The sequence below is a fragment of the Pyrgilauda ruficollis genome, unplaced genomic scaffold (assembly GCF_017590135.1).
Source record: "Pyrgilauda ruficollis isolate IOZ18807 unplaced genomic scaffold, ASM1759013v1 scaffold18, whole genome shotgun sequence".
NCBI lineage: Eukaryota > Metazoa > Chordata > Aves > Passeriformes > Passeridae > Pyrgilauda > Pyrgilauda ruficollis.
In genome coordinates this window covers 6,994,977-7,016,490 of record NW_024516984.1, presented here as the reverse complement: position 1 = coordinate 7,016,490, position 21,514 = coordinate 6,994,977, and the positions used below count along the sequence as shown (strand labels likewise).

General features: G+C 38.0%; 1 protein-coding gene across 1 annotated transcript in view; it reads left to right on the top strand.

Moving 5' to 3' along the window:
• The window catches only part of ZFHX4 (zinc finger homeobox 4), a 150,305-nt gene that overhangs the window by 26,141 nt on the left and 102,650 nt on the right, over positions 1-21,514 (top strand). The window contains exons 2-3 of the mRNA XM_041464509.1: positions 1-143; positions 1,267-1,769. The exon at positions 1-143 is cut by the window's left edge and continues 2,481 nt beyond it. Coding sequence (XP_041320443.1) covers positions 1-143; positions 1,267-1,769 — 646 coding nt within the window. The remainder of the gene's footprint in view (positions 144-1,266; positions 1,770-21,514) is intronic.

The following is a 21,514-nucleotide window of genomic DNA, read 5'->3' as shown; positions in this document are numbered from 1 at the left end:
CGAGGCAGAGCTCTACCAGTACTACCTAGCCCAGAACATAGGCCTGACTGGAATGAAACTGGAGAACCCAGCAGACCCACAGATGATGATCAATCCATTCCAGCTTGATCCAGCAACAGCTGCGGCTTTGGCACCGGGACTTGGTCAGTATCTCTTTGTCTCTTGTGGTAGTTTGTCACTTACAATTACCAGAGCTCCAGCGGAAGACAAAAACCTGTTGTTTGCTCATCGTCTTGCATCGAGTTTTGTTTGTAAAAGCTAAATAAGTCACATACTAGGTAATAGTTGCAGGAGTGACGGGAACATTGCAAGTTCAACCAGAAAGAGGTTAAAGAGCTCCACCGGCCTCTGCTTTGCCCACCTGATGGGGTTGCATCATTGCAATCCCATTTTTCTTTCCTTCACCCTTGTTTGCAGGGTCCACAGGTAGAGAATGAAATTAATTGATCACATAATGAGGCACTATCAAATTAACAAACTAAAAAAGATAAAGACAGCTCTGTTTTCCTCAGTTTTTAATTATCTGAATAGGTCAGCATTTTCCTGCAGGAATGCAATCTTTTATTTCTTACCTGACAATGCCCCTTTATAGTTAGCAAATTGTCTGTATTCCAAGTGTAAGAGAAGGGCAAATTGGAATCAAATGCTCCTGTGCGAGCAGTGTACTGTCAATCTGTTACCTAATGGTGCAGACTCGTACTAAAAAGAGTTCTCAAAGTTTGTTAATTTGTAATGTTTCCTTTTGACATACCTAAATTGTAACCATGTTGTTCCCTGGGTATATTTTAAAATTAGAAATGCTGAGATGTGGTACCAAAAGTATCTAAGTTAGCCTAGTTACTCTTAACTTAATTAGTATATATGTATATCTATATTGTAGATATACATATATATATATTGACCTACCTCTAGCATCATTTAAAGGATATAACAAAACTACAATTAGTGCTGTGTAAGTTAATCTTGCCTTTTAAGTTACAAAAGCATTGCTGTTTTGTTATTTTATTGATCAACTTTCATGCCTTTGAAAATACAAATTCCAGAATGACATCATGCCCAGTAGGAGTAATTAAAGCTATCTGATGAGGGAATTTAGAAGCTGAAAGGGATGATTGTAATTGATCCTGATTCAATCCTATTACAGCTTTTTATAGTTTAAGCTCTAGAGAAAGCAAACTCCTTGTCAAGGCTTTATTTTACAGATTCCTTTGTGTGTGCTATGCTTGCTGGTCTCTACTTTCCCTTTTAATTTTTTTTCTCCTGTAGTAAATAATGAGCTGCCGCCTGAAATCCGGCTTGCCAGTGGTCAGCTAATGGGTGATGACCTGTCCCTCCTTACTGCAGGAGAGCTGTCACCTTATATCAGTGACCCAGCGCTGAAGCTTTTCCAGTGTGCTGTTTGCAACAAATTCACCTCTGACAGCCTGGAGGCCCTAAGTGTGCATGTGAGCAGTGAGCGCTCACTCCCCGAAGAGGAGTGGAGGGCTGTAATTGGAGACATCTACCAGTGCAAGCTCTGTAACTACAACACTCAGCTCAAAGCGAACTTCCAGCTCCACTGCAAGACTGACAAACATATGCAGAAATATCAACTGGTGGCTCACATTAAAGAAGGCGGCAAAACTAATGAGTGGAGGCTGAAGTGTATTGCCATTGGCAACCCGGTTCACCTGAAATGTAACGCCTGTGACTATTACACCAACAGCGTGGATAAATTGCGCTTACATACCACCAATCACAGGCATGAGGCAGCCCTGAAACTCTACAAGGTAAGTCTGTGACAGCAACTCCAGCCAGCACCAAGTAGGCTGGGAAACTAACCCCTTCAGGGCTCATCAAACAGGACTTTGATTAATTAGTAGAGTAAATGTTTATTGAACATGCATATGGTCAAACAAAAACTACAGGTTAGTCAGGGAGGAGTGCTCCAGGTGAGTCCTGTTGAGTCACCTGGAGGTCATTTAGGAGGCACTTCCTGCAAACACAGGGTCCATAAGTAATTTTTTAAAAAAAGTTCTCTCATAATAAATGGTGTTTTACATCTCTCATCGCCTTTTCAGACTTCGTCCATTACATTTTGGTCAGAAGCTTGACAGATATTATGGAAAATTATGTTTTTCCCATATCGTGCATAGGGAAAGGAGATCACTTTCTGGCATATGTATCTGTTTGCAACCATAATGTATCACAGCCAAGTTATTTTACCTTGGTATTTTCAGTAAGGACAGCAATATGCCACATTATTACAAAGGATATTCAAAAGTAAGCACTGTCATCCTTTTGTCTGCCCTTCTTTTCCAAACCAGTAATGATTTTTCACAAACATGAAAGGGTGTGGTGTAGATAAATATGTTAGTAGAATGGCAACTATATTTTTATCTTTACTGGAAAAAACTATGGATATAATGAATACGTGGGAGTGATGAATACCATTTATTACACAACTTGTCATGACTTTTTCCAAACCCTAATTATGGGGTAACTTATTTTCTGCAGTGTGTTTACTGGATTGGCTTGATTGTCTTGGTTCATGTACAAAATATAACACATTCATTTCCAAGATGAATAACTTTGTAACTTATTAAAAACTTCTTTTGTCTAGGGGATATAAAAATTCAGGAAATATTGCAAACCATTAGTCACTGTAACAAGCTCTAAATATGATTAGAAAATCCATTTTGCAAGTGTTATCTATTGATTTATCCTAGAAATCTGTGATAACTAAACTATCAGGAGTCGTCTGCTGATTACAGCAACTATGCTGGTTTTCTAATCATGTTGAAGACCTGTAAATACAGAACAAATATGGGAAAGTCTCAGCAGACCTCTAGTTTAAGCAAGAAATAACATTTTTCTGGTGTTTAGCCATGTTCAAATGGCTGGTCTGAGCTAATACATGTTGCACAGGCAGTAACATAGATTTTAATTTTATAACCTGGTAGTTGTAACCTTGGTACATCTGCTGTGAGCAAAAATGGTGGTAACACAAGTTTTGGTCTATTATACTGTCCCATAGTGCTGGCTGCTCTGCTAATTTAATAATATATTTTATTTAAATTGCATTTTTCCTTAATTCTAGAGGGTGTTATTTTTTGCTGGTTTTTTTTAAGGACTAAAATCCTGTTATGAAAGGTACGAAAAGAGCTGAGAGGCTGGTGCCATAGCCTGCCTCTGCAGCAAAACTCCTGAGGTTCCTGCTCCCTGTCATCCGTGAAGCCATTCCTTGATTCCTCCATTTACATTATGCAGCTGACCTCTAAGTCAGGGTTTGAAAAAAAAAGAACCAAAAAACCCCAAACAAAACAACCACATTTTTGGTACACATCTGTTTTTTTTGAGTATTAACCTGCATTATTTCAATTATTTGTTCTATAATGCCACCACTCAAAGAAATGCTACTGCATACAGTGCCACAGACAGCAACGATAGAGTAGGAGAAGGGAAGGCAGAAGGCTTTTCTCAGATGGCTTTACTGTCAAAGCTTCTGAAATTTAAATTTCAATTGAAATTGTTGAAAACAAGATGCCAGCTGCTTATTTAAAAAAAAACCAAAAAAAACTCAAAACCTATAGTCACAAGGTACACAAACTATCTACTCAAAACAGTACTTTCTCTTCACTCACTCAACCTGATCCCTAGAGAAGCCTTCATCAAATATGTTTGGGTTTCCAGCCTGTCCTACAAAATATTTGATGTGGGATGCTACGGGAGAGAGTATTAGCTTTTGGCCCTTGTCACTGAAAATGTCCTGCTGCTGAATCTTCTTTGCCAAATCCTGCTTTGTTAGATGGAGCAGCTCAGTAGCATCTATGTAGCAGCTATCATACACAGCAAGGGACTATCACTAGCCTTTGGAGCTGTCTTTGAATCAGTTAAGGACGTCCCAGTGGAAATGGAATCCATAAACTCCCAGATACCCTCTAGGCTTCATGGCCTAAGTAGGACAATTGAAAGTCTCTGGCTGTTAACCCTATGGTTATAGGGTTCCAACTCTCCTGATGCATGTGTTTTTAAAGGACTTGTCCCTAGGATTGCTAGTGAGCATCTCAGCTTTTTAAAAATTTTCTGTCCCTCATGATTTCCTAGAGAATCTTGGAAATTTGAACCCTGCTAGGTTTAATGACTCTCAGAAAGCAGGTAGCATATACACATGCATACACTATTTTAATATAATTTCTTTTTAAGGTTAACTTGGGGGAGAGTGACGTCACATCAAAAATAGCAGTTGGAGTATTAGTGGGATTTTTTAAAGAATTGGGGTTGGTATGAAGTGCTACAATGTGTCCCAAATGACCAAGATGTGTGTGCTCTGTAATAGAATGTAATGCCTCTGTACATCACCCAGAAAGTGTTGCTCTTAATTGTAAGTGTACATTCAGGCCTCAAGATGTAAATAAATGCAGTTTTGAAAATCTGCTAAGTTATCTGCTAGAAGACTTGATAGTTTTGTCAGGTCTTGGTGAAGCTGTTTACACCAAGAGAGTTGTAAACTTTTTTTCTCTTGATACATCAGATAAACTTTTAGAGCACCTAAGGAAAAAAAGAACATTAATTTGTATGAATAATAGATATATGCCTTGGGAGCAATATAGAATATTCATGAATTGTGTTTATATTCAAGCAGCTCCTCTTTTTTAAAATTAAGGTGCTGTGAATATGGTTTGGCAATAAAACGTTTAATACTAAAACCATCTGAAAGCACAGAAGAAGAATCTGTGGCTTTGTTCCTTTGCTTTGTCAAGTACCTCAAAGTTTTTCTTCAGTAATTGATATTTGTTTAAATGTTATTGTTTTGTGAATTTTCTTTTTATAAATGTTGCCGTAACAGCTTGATTTTTCTCCCTGTGCTTAACTATTGATGGAATAAAAGGATGTCTTTTCATAGCCGTAGCTTTTAAAGCAGCCATGAACATCAGAGCTTCTCTTCTGAAGCTGTATAATTTTAGGTAGTACGGAAATGTCACTTTTAGAGTTAGATTCTAAATGTGGCAAAGTGGAACCTTTAGCTGTTTTCTAAGTTATTTAAAGAAGAAATGGCCTGGTTGTTCCTTACAGAAGTGCAGTATTCAAATGGTGTTGGTAATGTGGCTTCTAAGAACCAGAACAAAGACGGCCTTACCCTAAATGAACTCAGCTTGGCCTAAATGAATTTCCCAAAGACTTACTTTTGGAATTGTGGAGCTTGATATTAGCAAATTAAACCACAGAAGAGTTGCAAGGTCTTGGCAGCATCCATCAAGAAGCATTCAGTGACTCCACAAGTAAACAGAAAAAGCTTCTATAGCAACAGAGTGCATTTCCATTCTGCAGGAGGAAGCATTCAGCTTCTGCAGATTTGGGAAGCTGAGGCAGGACGGTAATCGGTCTCTGTGGATGTAAAATACATATAGCTGGAACTGCTTTTAAGGCAGCCATTTTGTATCTTAGTCAAATAGCTTTCAGGGAACTGCATATATCATGTCCTGTGCTCATATAATAATTCCCAAATACTTTTATTAATAAATAAATAAGTACAGGATAGCCCTTTTTTAAAGTAAACTGGAATGTCTGAAAGTAAAATTTACTTAACCAAGTAACTGAATCACATAATCAATTTCTAATCACAAATTAATATTTGAATCCAGTTTATCAAAAATATTGTTTGATTAGCTGATAATACCTTAAATAGTAATTGCTTTTATACTGTATATTTAATACAGTTTTCATTGTGTATGCAACTATTTAGAAGCTTAGGGAAAGTGAGAGGCAGCAGTTAGCAAGCTGTATGAGAACTACCTTGGTCTTCCTTTTATTGACAAAATATTGATCCACAACACTATTTATGCTATGATTTTTAAATTTTGGTATATCTCTTTACCTCCCGTGTTCTCTGGCAGCAAAGATATTACCCAAAAGGAGTGACCTGATTTCAGTTTAAGAAGGTTAAAGGTTAAAGGTTAGCTCAAAAGCATCATCTGCCTAGCTGCTTAACTTTTAACTGATCAATTTAATGAAAATCTGTTTTGCAGATGGTGTTGTAATGTCTTTGGCAGGATTTAGGCAGCTTTAACATTAGACGTATGCTAGTAAAAATTATTCCTTTATTTGACCAGAACAACACCTTTTCTTTTATGTTTTAAGGTAAAAGGCATGTGGGATATGGTATTTTGGCAAAGGACCCAGAAGCAGAAAGTGTTGATGGTCTTTCCATATGGGCTCAAAACCAGAATACCCTTATGTCTATTGCTAACGATGACTGAAGAAACAAACAAAGCTGTATTCATTTTTTTACCATAATGTTTTACTTTGAACCCATAAAAAGGCATTTCAGTCAGACCTGTCCTTGGAAAAGGCTTGTCTTCTCTGCCTAGGGTGGAATGCAACAGCATTAACTTTTTTTAATCTGGCAGGGCACGCCGATTGTCTCTTTCAGGACTTGTGTTTGTACGTCAGAAGTATTCTTTCCCTTGCTCACAAACCACGCAGTAATTGTGTTACTTAGCTGTAGATACTATAAATAAGAAGGCAGATCAGTCAATCCAAATGGTAAGTTTTATCTGATGGAGGTTGTCTGAATAAACAAAGAATTAGATCCTTGGGAGTGTAAAGCAGAGCTTTGTGTTTATGTCTTCTGAGAATCAAGCCCTCACAGTTTTTGCCAAGATAATTAAGTTTCAGCACAGCCATTTCTTTCTATTTTCAGATGTATGCAATTCAATAGGAATTTCTTGGGCTGCTAATGCAATGCTATTATATGTTAGCTTTGTAATTAGCTAGGACTCTATCCCTTTGCTGAAATGCATTGTAATATTACACACACAAGCATAGTTTGCATGTAAGCAGTTATGAAAGTGGTGCCCTTTGTTTCATATTGACCTTCCAACTCATTTAAAAGAGAGTTTACAATGAGCCTTTGTTTTGTCTGCAAATGATCATAAACAGCTTTCTAAAGAGTCCAATAAAATGAGACAATCACAAATGTATAACATCACATATTGAAAGGGTGGAAGAACAAATGGGGCTTTTGCTATATTTTATAGGATGGATTTATAATCTGTTCTTGGGTCACTTAGGGCCAAGAATTTTCATGGTCAGCTGCTTGGTCCTGCTAGCTAGCATCCTCTGCAGGAAAGGCAAATGCCGTGCAGCACCTGCTCTTCAGCTGGGCCTCTGCATTGCTCTTTAAAGTGAGGTGTCCACTTCTCTGCTGGTTCAAAGTCAAAAGATTAATCTTTTTTTTCTGCATCTGTCGTCAGCGAAGCAGAATAGTCTGTCTGGATTCCATAATGCTGTTTGCATATTTGGATTTTAAATCAGCCAGAAGTATTGAATGATTTGCTCATCTTTATCACGTGCAGGAGGCACAAGTGGGATTTAGTCCTTAGGTAACTTTTAGTGTAACAGTTCCCCAAGGAACACTGCTTGGTTTTTTCTCATTATCCTTGTTCTGGATGAAAGCATGGTTCTTAGGAATTAACAGCTGAGGAGGATGTGAAGTATATGCACATGGGGACAAATGGACTAACAGCCCAAATCACTTTGTTTGCTTTACTCTGTTTGGCATGAAATATTGGTACTTGATCAGCTTGGAATTAACAGAAAGTCACATTCTTTTCATTTCAGTTGTCCCGCATTAACTTTTTAATATAAACTAAAATATCCTACAAATATGCCAATTCAATTATTTTACTGTCATTGTCCCAGTATGATGGTAAAAGAGGTCAGGAGATTGTGCAGCATTGATTTGCATAAAAATCATTGTGGAAAGGAAATTGGAATATGTCTGCACACCTGAGGAGCTAAACCAAGCTTTGCTTGCTATTATTCTTTTTGGTTATTTAGAATAAAACTGTTTTCAGTGATAAACAAAAGTAATTCTAATTTGTTCCTCAACACAAGCCCCATACAGAGGATAGAAAGTATTTCAATTTTTAAAGTCCTTTGAGATTTATGTTCACTTATGGTTTTAAATGTTTTATGAAATATAATTTCCACTGCAAGTTTCAGTTACTGTAATTCAGATTATGCTGTTGTGCTTACATGTATAAAGAGAAACCAGTGTTCAAAGAACACACTGTCTAGTCACAGCTATACATACATTGTGTAGTCATAACTACAAATAATGTATATGCCCACTATATGTACTTGTACACTATAGACAAGAATATTTATTTTTAAAAATCTAAAATCGCCCAGCCAACAAAAAAAATATTGTTGGCTGGTAAAATAGCAATTTCAAAACAACCATTTTTTATGATAAAACTAAAATAAAACAGTAGAGAAAACATTTTCACATTATATTTTATGTACATTTAATTTGATATTCCGATGTCTGTCTCTCAGATTGGCTTACATAATGGTCCTTCATGGTTAAAAAATCCCATATTTTGTATTCAGCCTACTACTGAAACAGGGAGATGTTCTCAAATCATAGTTTAAAGAATCTTCATGTTCTTCCATTGAAATGCTGTCCAGAATCCCAATCTGTGTGCTGTCCTGAGTCAGGGTGTGTGAGGCTGCCCTTGGAAAGGAGGCTGTACCAGACTGCTTGCAGTGTGCAGCCTGCCCAGTGGAGCCCGAGTGAGTAGGTCCTCTTGGAGAGCAGGAAAAGTGAGCAAGGAGAGCCAAAGCAGCAGAAAGAGTATCAGCCTCATTTATTCAGTATGCTCAACACACAAAATGGCTGTATAACAGCAATTTCTTGTGCCTGGAGTTCTTGCATTGTGACATTAAGAGAAATGTGTAATTATTTCTGACTGAGCTTCAAAGCAGAGGTGCAGTGTATAGTGTATGTAAGAGTATTATGTCAATGTGAGTGCATATGTATGTGTGCATTAATAGATTGCAGCTATGGATTTAGCAGCCACTCCCTCCCAGCCTTGCAACATAAATTTTCTTGTTATCCATAGGAGATTTTAGCTGATATTATGCAACTCACTACAGGCGTCCTTTCTAAAATTGTAATTAGTTTGCCAGACTCTCCCAGGTGAGATTTTTCTCTACGCTCTCTTCCACATATTTAAAAGTGAGCAGTAAAAAAAGTAAAAATCCTAACACATGACAGGAAAGTTATATTTTGACATGGATACAAGTAATTCAGGTTTGCTATTGTTTTTGCTATGTGATTTAGAAGAAACTTTCCCTTGATCTATGCATTTGTTGGTCCATCCACCTAAATGCCAGAACTGTGATTTTATAGGAGAATTAATGGGAGTAAAACCTTATGGGCCTCGTATGTACAGGACAGATTTGAGCTTTTTGATACATAGGTTTTGAGACTGTGTTGGCTCTATATATGTCTATATTGCTGGTCAGATAAATGAATTTTCTGCATTTATTCTTTTTTTCATCCTTTGGGGCAGTACTGAAGCAGAAAAGGATAAGAAAGGATAGTGAAGATGCTGGTGTGAAATACTAAGTAATGCAATTTCTGTTGGTTTCAGCAAGGATCAGGCACAATACAGGAGATGTATTTTCTTGGATAAATTTCCATGTGTATGTTTGTTGGTAAAATATAATACAGTACAACAGAAAACAGGTATTAATTACATTAAATATGAGTAGAGGCTTTATGTTGATAAAACATAAATTACAAGTGGTGGCTTGCAATAATTTTTGAACCTGATGATCTGCCTGTTAGACTGGTGTACTTAATACAGGCAGAGATAGTGCAGACTGATGATGGTACAACCTCATGCTGGTACATAAAAGAAGTGAAGCTTTGCTAAGAACTTCAAGACCTTTGCTTTGTGGACAGCCATGAAGGAGGATGTCACAGAAATTACCCTCTTGGTCTGTAATAGAATGTGCCAACCTTTCAGTACTGCAGCAGACAGATACACAGCATATTGTGCACCATAGCCTCAGGGGAAACTGTATGTTCTACTCTACCAGTGGGAAGGCAGGCATTAAAATAATCCTTAGCTTTTAAAGGCAGGGGATATGGAAGAAAACAAAAATTGAGCAAAGGTAGTCTTTGAATGATGAAGTGTGCAGATTCCCATGCCTTGGGCATCCTACTGCAGTAGTAGCAGTTACAGAAAAAAAAAGGGTTTGTCATGTCTAAGGGGTGTGAGCAATACTCCTTGGTTATATGCATGAATAGGAAACATACTGCTAATGGGAGCTATGGATAGTAACATACCAGCCTCATTCCAAGAGTGGATGTTTGACCAGCAGGGTTGCCTAATAAAAAATTTGAACTTTTTCGATTTAAAATTGTTATCCTACAGTATTAATCAAACCATACTGCTCACATGATTTACATGGATAAAATGCATGACTGTATGACTACTGGTTTATTGCTGGATTGTGTGCAGGAAGACTAGCATATAAGGGCAGTATTCAGTGCTCTGCCCAAAATGGCCATTTATTTGTAGTCCCTCTTCTCCCTTGTAAACTCTCAGAAATCAAGAACATGCACTACTTCCTTGCACTGCTCCTGGAGAAAAGAACCATAGAGCCACCTTTACCCATAAAGATGGCACAGAATCTGCTGCTCTGGGATAGTTTGTACCCCAGCCTTTAACAGAAAACTAGATTACTCTTAGAGAAAGTTCAAGATGACCCTTTTAAAACAAAGGCCAGCAGTGAAAACTCTTCTTTCCAGACCTTTATCAGGTCTGGAATTCCAAAGTCTACATCTCTTGATTTCAGTTGTTTAGTGCATATGGAATTTTTCCATTGGCGTCCTAAGCTTGTGTTTGGACCTATAGCACTTCTTTGGTGGGGGAGGTCAGTTGTCTCCAAACAAGTTTATTAAAAAGGAAGTTGTTTTCCATGGAAAATCTTAAGATGTTGCAAATGGTTCAAGTATCATAATAGCTATAATTCATATTATCCTTATCCTAAATTCAAAACTCTGGGTCCTAATAGTAAAGGATAAGTAAGGGCACTTCTTATTAACAGAATCATAGAATCAGAATGCCTGGTGTTGGAAGGGACTCATAAGGATTATTGAATCAAACTTCCTGCTCCTCGCAAGACACCTAAAACTAAACTATAGGACTGTCATCCAGATGCTCCTTGAACTCTGACAGGATTGGTGCTGTGACAACTTCTCTGAGAAGTTGGTCAGTGCCAGTGACCAACAACTCTCTCAGTAAAGAGCCTTTCCCTACTGTCCAAGCTGAACTTCCCCTGTCACAGCTTCATACCATTCAGACAACAATGTTCCCATTTTCTATGTAACCTAGACAAAATCTTGCTCTATGAGAAATAGATTGAGGAAAAAATACTAACATTCTATAACTAATTGAATAAACTAATTGAATAACTAATTGAATAAACACTTTGTGAATGACCAGAAACTTGATATTTTTACAACGAGAACAATGAAATGAAGTCTAAGGAGCATCTTGGTAATCTTGTTCTTTGTGTGCTAGTGATGAGAGCATGGAAAAAAGCTTGCTTTAGTACTGAAATGAGACAGCTTTAATATCTAGATGTTACTATTTTGGAAATGCCCTTTGGCATTTGCAGATATGTAAGCAGCTAATGAATGGCTGGAAATTAGGAAGAATAAAGCTGGTGGAAAAAAATGAGTCCAAACTTCAAGTGTTTCTGAAAACCTTATGTCCTTATTTGTTCAGGAGCTTCTGTGACTCAAAATCTTGACCCAGGAGGAAGCTGGAATCCTGGGATATGTCAGGACAGGATCTTCTGAAGTCAGGTCTCAGATGACAAAGATCACAGGCCACAGAAAATAGTTTAGGACTAATTTTACCAAATGTCTGACCGAGAGTTTGGGCAGATTTGAAAGCACTGCTGTATTGCTAGTCCCCTGGGTCTAACCCTCTTGCAGATGCATCTCAGTAATAGGTGTTGTATCTAGGCTGTGAATATCCTTTGTCACTTTTTGATTTACTAAGGTAGTCTCATAGGTCACAATGAATTGGATATGCTGTCAATGTGCTCTGTCTCTCTGTTCCTGTCTCCACTGGTGTGTTTTGTAGTGTGTCAGGCTTCAACAATATCTTCGCAACCCTTGAATTTCTGTGATTTACAGAACTCAAGGAATGAAAATCTTTGTAGCTAGTCATTAGAACTGCTTACAGGTATTTTTGAGAAAGAGCAAATCCTTATTCAGACACTCTGTTGTCACTTTGATTTTTTTTTTTTTTTGCCTTTTTGTGTTGCCTTTTTTATTTTTCAAAAAACAAAAATAGGTTTGTGGGATCATCTCTGACTCAACATGTTACATGTAGGGGCTGGATCCAAGAAGTCTTGCTAGGATATTTCTTTTCTTTTATTTCATGAGTTTTTCACTGAGAAGCTCAAATTCTGTGGCATCAGCTACCTCAAAATCATTAAACAGATGATATGGTTTACCCAAAGCATTTTGGGGCACACAAAATATAAGAGCTATGCTAGTTTTGAAGAGTTCTATGTAAGTAACAATTTTTATGATAAGTAACAGTTGAGCCAGTAATCAATAAAAGGAGACTGAAATCTCATGCTACAGAGAGCCTGTATCCCAGTTCACTCAGCTTTTGTGCTCTCCAGATACAAAGGTTTTATGCCTCGTGTCCACAACAGGAACTAAACAAATGTCTTTCCTTTACCTCTAGTAGTTGTTTGTCCTAATAGATTTAGAAGGTAAGGTCAATACTGTCTGTACTGGGAAACAGAGCATGGCTTTGGGGAAAAAAAAACCCCAATGTGTCTGTAACAAAGCACAGGTGATTGAGAGGTTGGCCTATAGTACATCTGACAGTCTAAATGATCCTCACAGAATTATAATTAAGCATAACAAGTTCTTCACATACGTCTGTTTTTCTGTCTGCATATGTTTATTTTTACATGGACTTAATAGTGTCTGCAGTTGAGAAGGATGAATTTGAGTATTGGGAAGAGTTAGAGGGGGAGTCTGAAGTTGTTCATGCTCACAAGAGAGACACTTATCCCACAGTAGTGTTAGAAGGGAAGTCGTGATTGTTTGAGGCTGGGTTTCTTGCACAGGGGGTGCAGTGGATAGTAACAAAAGGGCAGGTGTGAGTGCGTATAAAAGTGTGCACTTCCCAGGAGCATAGCCAGGATTTAGAATTATGTGTGTCCATACATACCTCAGGATGCTCCTGTCATCTTCTGTAATGCTGTACGAAGGTCTGTATATGTTAGCATCTGCTGCAGTAAAGGTTGGATTTCCATTTTTCTTCTAATTTCCTTCTCCCAGTTACTTATAATTTTTTATACACACTTTTAGGGCTGAAATTATCAGGATTTGGTCTGGGTATAAAGTATATTTCTTTTTTTCTTTGGAGCTCTTTCTGAGTCACTTAATCATGAGATATCTTTCCAACCTGTCCTAATGAAAAATACTCTATTGCAAATAAAGTTAGTTAAGTACATTTCTTGAAGTGGCTGTCCATAACAGAAGAGAATGTTATTTTAAAAGCAACAACACATTAATAGGCCAAGTATGCAATCACTGTCCTATCACAGCAAATTATACCATTAGTCCACCTTATCTAATCTCTTTGCTACAGACTGCCTAACAACAATTGCTTCTGAGAGCAAAGCAGACCAAAAAAAAAAAAAAAAATAGAAAAAGATTCCATGGGGAAATGTAGAGTAATGTTGCTTATACAGGAAAATGCTCGTTCTTTTCATATTTCCTCTGTACTTTGCAATGAATTAACATCATACAAATTCAAGTATGTATATTTTCCCCCGCAACGTTGTCTTTGGGTAGTCTTATAGGTGTACAAACATCAAATCATTTTATGAAGTGAACTTCTGGTTCAATCACATGCAGTGGGTAGGAGTTCCACAGGTTAATTTAACCTGCATACAGGTTTTTTTTTGGCTTTTAAAATTTTCTGCCATTAATGTATTAAGTTTTATTTGTTTTATTTGTTTTTATTCATCTGGTAGTAGAATGAAAAAGATCATGTGTTCTTACTTGCTTTATGATCTTTTACATAATCTTTATAACTTCACAATAATCTTTATGATTACTTTATGGTCTTTTTATCATGCCTCTCTTTTATTTACACAAAAAATTTCAATCCATTCAGTCTTGCTTTTAGTGGAAGTTTTTCCACATTTCTGCTAATCCCATCACTGATCTCTGAACTCCTTTTACCAGTGTTAAATTTTTCTGGAGATACACAGATATTTCAGAACTGAACACGCTGTTCTCAGTGGAACTGTATGATCTTACTGTCCCATGCCTGGTGCATCCAAAAATATAATCTGCTTTAAACAAATCCTATTGCAGTCTGTGCTGGAAATATGTTGCCTTTCATTACATGCTTCTTCCCACGCCCCCCGTTCAAACTGATGCTGAAGTGTCCTGGGGTGGCTACATTTAACTTAGACACCAGTAAAATGTTTGATTGGTTCAAAGTATTCCTTCTAATACACATTTTCTTGGATTTATCCATCCATACTGAGTTTCTTCTGCATGCTCAGCTAACTTTAAAAGTATCTGGCATTTCTCACAGTTCTTTGGCCGGTCTTGACTGTCATGAGTTCGTTTATGACTTCTGCAGGATCAGTCCTAATTTGCAGTTAGAAGACACAGAGGTAACTTTTGTTCTGTTAAATGCCCTGTTAGTTCATCTAGCTTGTTTCCTGCCTCTGTCAATTTAGTTTTTTGCCCCTCTCTTAAGTGCCTGCGTGGTTAGGCTGCTTCTGCATAGACAGCTGAGTGGAAAAAAACTCCAGCTCTCAATTAGCCCATGGAGTAATTAAATTCCCGTTAATATTAGGAGAGTGAGAGAAAGAAGCATCTCCTTGTGCCCATGTCACATTGCCTCTCTCTTCACATTGCCTGCCTCTCATTGCTTTCCCACATGTTGCTATACCTAGTGGCTTGAGGTGCAAATGTTTGTAGGCAATTAACTATTTGCTGAGCTTGAAGAACAGAAATAGTTAATTAACCATCTATCTGCAAATATTTACCCCAGATATTTATTTACTGATGCAAAATAGAAGACGCTGTTTCTGACTGCTGAGGCATAACTGCAACTGACTCTTTGTAGTGTCCCCTTTTCATACTGTTTGGTGCTAACTTTAATGTATTATTGATTGTTATTAAGGTATACCATGAAATACAGATGGGATGTCTGTTGTGGTTGAACTCATACTGTGGGAGCTATGTTGACTTTTTGATTGTTCTGGCCTTCATGCTGCTTGACATTAAAACCTTTCACATTAGGGTTTAGAAGAAAAAGAAATATATAGTAACTATGTTACCTTGTATGTAGTGTGAAGTAATCTGAAAATATGATGCCAATTTCCCTCCCCACCAAGTCAGCACAACATTTGAAATGAAATACTAATTTCAAAGCAAGCCAGGAAGTTCAAATTCCCTGTGTGACTGTGTATAAACACTGGTTCAGGACAGCCAATACCTGAATTTAAATTAACTGTGCTACCTGCCAGTAGAAAGTGCTAAAAGTAGAGGGATTAGGGGTCTGATTTTCTAGATTACTGAGTCCTAGTGGCTCCTCCTGGCAGCATCTGTTTAGCATCCCAGGATCCAAGGTCATGCTCATGAGTGACTGGCACCTCTGTGCTGACTGCTAGCCTCCATCCTTGCACAGCCTTCTTGGCTGGATGTATTGGCTAGTTTGAAATACACAAAAATTGCATCAGAGGATCAATTACTGCTGAAATGTCACTACTGAACCCTGTAATAGTGCTAATTAGTTAAAGCAAAGAGGCACTTATCTTGGCAGCAGATCACTGAATACTTTTTTCACAAAATTAGGTTTGTAATGCTTTGCATTCTTCCCCCTCCCTTTTTTGGAGAAATTTAAGTATATCAGTGTTGAGGGATTTTTCCTTTTTTATTTCCTATGCCCCCATAAAAAGAAATACTTCTTAATGTTTCTCACTTTGTCCAGCAATTTCCATCGCAGAATAGCTTACTTTTGTTGGGAACTCTTAAAGAGGCTATTAGTCATTGGAGAAAACTTGAAACAAGGAAACGTATGACAAACACACAGTCACAGGACAGCCCTCTCTAATTTTGGCTCAGCTCCCTTTCTGCCATTAATGGGGCAGAAAAGAAACTGGAGATCTGATGCAAGTTCCCTTCCGTGGGGGAGGGCAGAGTTATTCTGCTTGTGTCAGGGAGTCCCTGGCTGGCAGGGAGCCAGCTGTGTGTGCCCTGTCCTTGCCACCACACCACACCACACCTGGCAGGAGATGTGGCAGGAGGAGGAGCAGGCAGGGCAGTAGCAGAGTGCACGGAAGTGTGTCTGTGATGAGAGTGAAATCCCTGCTGCCAGGGAGACCTGCGGGGCTCCCAGGCAGAGCCAGCTCAGGGGGATGCTGGTGGCTTCAGAAAACTTTTTTATCTGCTACAGAAAGGCAGTGGCTGCTGTCACAAGCTGTAGGGTCTGACTGCAGTCCTGTGTTTTGATTCCCTGCTCAGGTAGGTTTCATTTTTCTTGTGCTCACCTTGCAGGGAGCCTTCCCGGGCTGTGTCAGTGTGTTCTGGGCTTGATGAACTACCACAGTTCTTTCCCAGCACCAGTTGTCCTTTTTCAGTGCTAAGACATGCACAAGGCTGTCATTCACGTATCCCATCCCCCAACTTTTCACCCAGCATTTGGTTTTTGGTGAGGATTATTTCCTTACTATACCACAAAGATAGGATTCTCAGCTGCCAGTGGCATGAGCAGTGTGTGAAATTTCTTTAGTATGAGGTAGGTTGTATTGTTAAGCAAAAGTCTAAATATTTGGTAAGATTCAGGAAAAATACAAGGGTTTTGCTAGTTTTTATGCTCTGCAGAATTTGTTTGAAGCTTTAAAAATGTTGTTTGTTTCCTGTTAAAATGGTGATGAGAGGGAAGAGACAGGAAGAATGTGGGCTAAATCCATCTTGTTGCAGTATTGATGATCTCAGTAGTATTACTCCAAGGATAGAGAAGTTTTCCAAAACGACAGTGTTTCTTAACTCTGTCAATTGACTGGGACATGGCTCTCCTGTGGTTTGACTACTGTGGTTTGTCACTACTGTGAGAAATTATCCAGTTCAAAAAGTCCTGTTATTTCAGTAATTTCTTGCTGAAATTGATGGTTACTGTTCCTGTTTTTCTCCCAAAGTTTATTTCTAGGGCTTTCCCATTTGTTTCTGGTGCTCTAGATAAAAGGCTAGTCAGAAAGGCAGAGTCAGAGAGACTGCTCTGCAATGAGGATGTGTAAAGGAGGAGAGGATGTGAATTTGGGACTGTTTTCCCTCTCATGGAAGCAGTTTGCCTGTTTGATACAGAGCGTGAATTGATACAATGAAATCCACTTCCCTAAATGTTTTTACAGATCAAACCAGGTTGCTGGGTATTGATAACCATGGCATACTTTGTGGGTGAACATACACACTAGGACACCTCATTTATAGCCCATTTCTCCTCCTAAATTATTCCACATTTGTGAGCATTTTTTAAAGCAGCTGCTATTTAAAACCAGAAAGCCTCCACCCTGAAAGGCCCCAACCTGTCAGAAACATTTCCTCTCTTGCCTGAAGCTTGGAATTTCACTCCAAAATGCCAGCTCCCTCAGGAGTGTGCATAGTGTCATCCTTGCCTTGTGGTTTACTCTTTGCAACCTCAGTTGCACACGCAGACATTTTTTACCACCTCACCACATTTTTTCTTCCTTCTCTACCAACATCTCTACGTGTCTATTTTTCACAGTGCCATTGGCACCTAGATTTCTGCAGCACTTACCCCAGTTTCACTCTTACCAAGCCCTAGACCCCTTTATATTTTTCTCCCTTTCTGCCAATAACTTTCTTTTCCACTTTCTGTTGTGGATGAATATGAGTGTTTATGTGCATTGTCATGTGCATTGCTATGAGCATTTCTATTTATCTGGGATGACTGTGATAAAATTTTATTGTCTTGAGCTTGAGTTGTCTGTGTTGTTTCAAGTAATAAAGAGAGAAAAAAGGTGTGCTGAACATCCCATGGGAAGCTGTCATGCATTTTGAACCTGCTGCATATTTTGCATTAGGAAAAATATGTTAGCAATTTGTAGGGTGCTCTCTAACTCTATCAATACTTTTTTTCATATGGCTGTATGTACTGAGCCAAGCCCCAGTAATATTAAGAGAGAAAAACACTGCTGTAACTTTGTGACTAATATATTTTAGAAACATCTTACATTTTTCCTGTAATAGCTTTTCCATACATAGTAGCATTTCAGTTTGAAGGTCTGACTTCTCAAAGCCTATCAGAGCTAAAAACGAGTGCCAGTATTCTGTTGAAAAGCTGGAAACTTCCCACCTCCACTGCTATGAAGCTCCTTTCTCAGACTCAAAGATAATAAGATTAACACATTATTGGTAAAAGGCCCATCCTGGGTGTTGCCCCAGTGTAGTCGGACAGGAAATTTTTTTGTTTGAAAGCAAGGAAAAAGTCTTGGTGGTGGTTTGTAGCAAAACCAAACTAATGACAGCTGATTTAAGTTAACTGGGCTGGGAGCATTAACAATAATTACTCTTGGAGACAATTTTAGGTCTTGTTTCAAGCACGGAGATTTTGTTGACACCATCATCTAGGACTCAGTAGAGAATTCTCTGAAGACCATGCTACTCTACCTTTCACACAACAGTTGTAGAAGTGTGCCTTGAACAGTCAGAGTCCCCTTTGTGAAGAATTCTGGACCTATGCTGGGTTCATATTGACAATATAAAATCTTCCATGTGGCATCAATAAGGCTGGGATAAAACACATGACATATAATTGTTCCAGACTGGTCTTTTATTCTTTTTTAGGTGTAACCACTGGGGCCACATAGGAATAATTATCTGGCTATATAAAGGGGTCAAACCAGGGCTTTGATATTCACAGTACATATCCTGATGGGAGTGTGTTTTTTAGGTAGGGTTAATTTTTGTCCCAACTCCCGCAAATGGTAAATTTTCCGTTGAACTTGGTGGAACTAAGATTTCACACATGACACTTAAATCTGTGCTATATAAAGCTTTGTATAAATACATCTGTATATAATATATATCACAAGCATGTACAAATGTGTTTCTGTATATTTTAGCCAATTACATAAACTGTGTTTAAACTGTCTACTATGCAGATGCCTGGAATGAACAAACTAAAAAATCTGGATAGAGGTAAAATACTGAGAGAATGTAATGGGAATATGTTTTTCACTATTGTAATTTTGAGAGGTTTTGTTCCCTTTATTAGTTGCCTTTTCTCTACTATAAAACCACGTGGGATCTTTTTTTCTAGTTGCATCAATTATCAGCTACAAATGTTTTACATTATAAAACTGTGTAAAACAGACTAAAAATTGTGAAGTGTAAGAACAGATAATCTGGAGCCTTAAGTGCTTTGGGCAAACTTCTCCTGCCAGCTTTCAGAGATACAGAGGGAGACTGTGTTTGAAACCCCTCATCAGAGCAAAATGAACGTTTTAGTGTTCTTGGACATAATATCGGGCTAACATGCTCCCTGACTGACATCCCGTACACACTGTATAATTGCCAGCCTGCTTCTCCAAGTGCCTTGAAGATTACATTTTTTTAATGTCCCAATATTAATAACCAGATGTGATCTTCTTCCTGCCCAGGGGTCAAGCTAGCTGGCCAGGTCAGGCTGTTTGTCTGTGTGCACAGACTGTGAAGTCTATTCAGAATGACAGGTATGGGGGGGGAGGCGGGTAGGGTGTTAACCTCAAGACCACCAAAAGGGAGTTCTCCCTGCTGGGAACAAAGACCAGCAGGAGCTTCAGCCTTTTTCAGTACTCCTGGGATTTTAACCAAGTGAACAAAAGATGATGCACAGCTGAAGAAATGCTCTTCACAGCTGATACATAATTTAAGATGTTCAGTTACAAACAACCGGATATGTATTTGTGATTTCATTTGAGCACAGTCCAATTATCTGCAGTCAGTTAATATTTTTGTATGAGTAGTTTCTGTGTGCTGCTTTATACGCTCAGAAGACGCTCAATTGCCAGAGTTTGAAAACATGTTAGCCTTGAAAATAGCCCTGCTACTTAAAGAAATAGCATTAAAACACAGCAGCTGCTATGGGGTGTTTTGTACCTTCCAGTTAATATTTGCCGGTCTATGTATAGATTATTTTATAATATAATATATTTTCATTAAACATGTATTATAAAAACATTTACTCTTCACTCTCTCTTTTTGTTAGGTAAAAAAAATCAAAAGAAGAAGCTATTTGTTTCCTAATTGATTTTCTACGTTAGTTGTTCATTGAATAGATAAGTAGTGCCTGTGATATTTGATTACAGAGCAAGGCACCCATTTAACCTTCCGTTCTTTCCTGGCCAGGATTTCAAATACAATACAACGTACCTCCCTTAGGCTCAGTAGGATTAGACTGCTAGCAGTAATCCCTGATGCTATGAAATAGACCTGATAGAACTTCAACTCACTTGTTTAGGATTATGCTCATGAATTTCAGTCATCTAGTTGTATTAACCCTTTGGGAACTTGCGTGGTTGATGCTGCTATAAATAATAGAACATTATAAAAACAATGGTAGATGCATATCAAAACTTATCTATGTGTTTTAAAGAATTCACTTTTGCATGGTGATCAAAGTGTAAAATTCACATTGAAATTAATTTAACTCTTATAGCATAAATCCTCAGAATTTGTTTTAATTTTAATATTCAGGTGCCTTTTGCAATTCAACAGTGTCTTTAAACAGGTTGGTCTCAATTTGTGCATTGCTTTTTAAAAATTGTTTGAATAAATTTTAGTTCTCAAGGTTGCATTAAAAGGGCAGACAAGTGATATCTGCTAACTACAGAGCATCAGTGCAGAATCTCCCAGTATAATGGCTTGAAGGCAAGCATGGTCCTGTGGTAAAGAGGAGGAGCAGTAATACTTGAGCTATCAATTCCATTGCTCCTTTTTTTTTATTGTAGCAACAATGGGTAATATTGACTTATGATGACTTATGCCCTGAGCTAAAAACAGAGTTAGAGTGCCAGAGCATTTCTGATGGACCGTGAGATGGTGTGCAAAAGCATTGTAATCATGCCAGATTTGGATACTCTTTTGAACTGGTGACTTTTGTTTTAATCTGGTCAAATCACTACAGGGAATAACTCTATACTAGCAATAAGAAGGAACAAATATTTTCTTTCTTTCATTTTCAGGATCCTAAAACCCACCCATGAAATAAATATTGTTTCCTATTACCAGTCTCTCAAACTGTTGAACTTTAGTTCAAAGACTCATTAAATATTTATGTGCAAAACTAATTGTACTGATTATTGAAATGAATATATGTATATGTTTTAGAATATTTGATGTCAATTAGAGTGAAAAATTGTGGAGAGTTTGACTTGGGAACTCTAACCTACTCTCTTAGCAGAAGATAAAGTCAAATTAGGAGTGACTGAATATGCACATTCAGGCATCAGTTGGTGGAACTACTGCCACTTCAATACCCCTGCATTTGAAATCGCTATATTTAAAGGCAAGATGACAGACAGAATCAGTGCTACTAGCTGCACTTGATGACAGAGCATCAGGGCAGTTCTTTACCCTTTAGACACTATTAAAGCATGCCTATTATTGTAG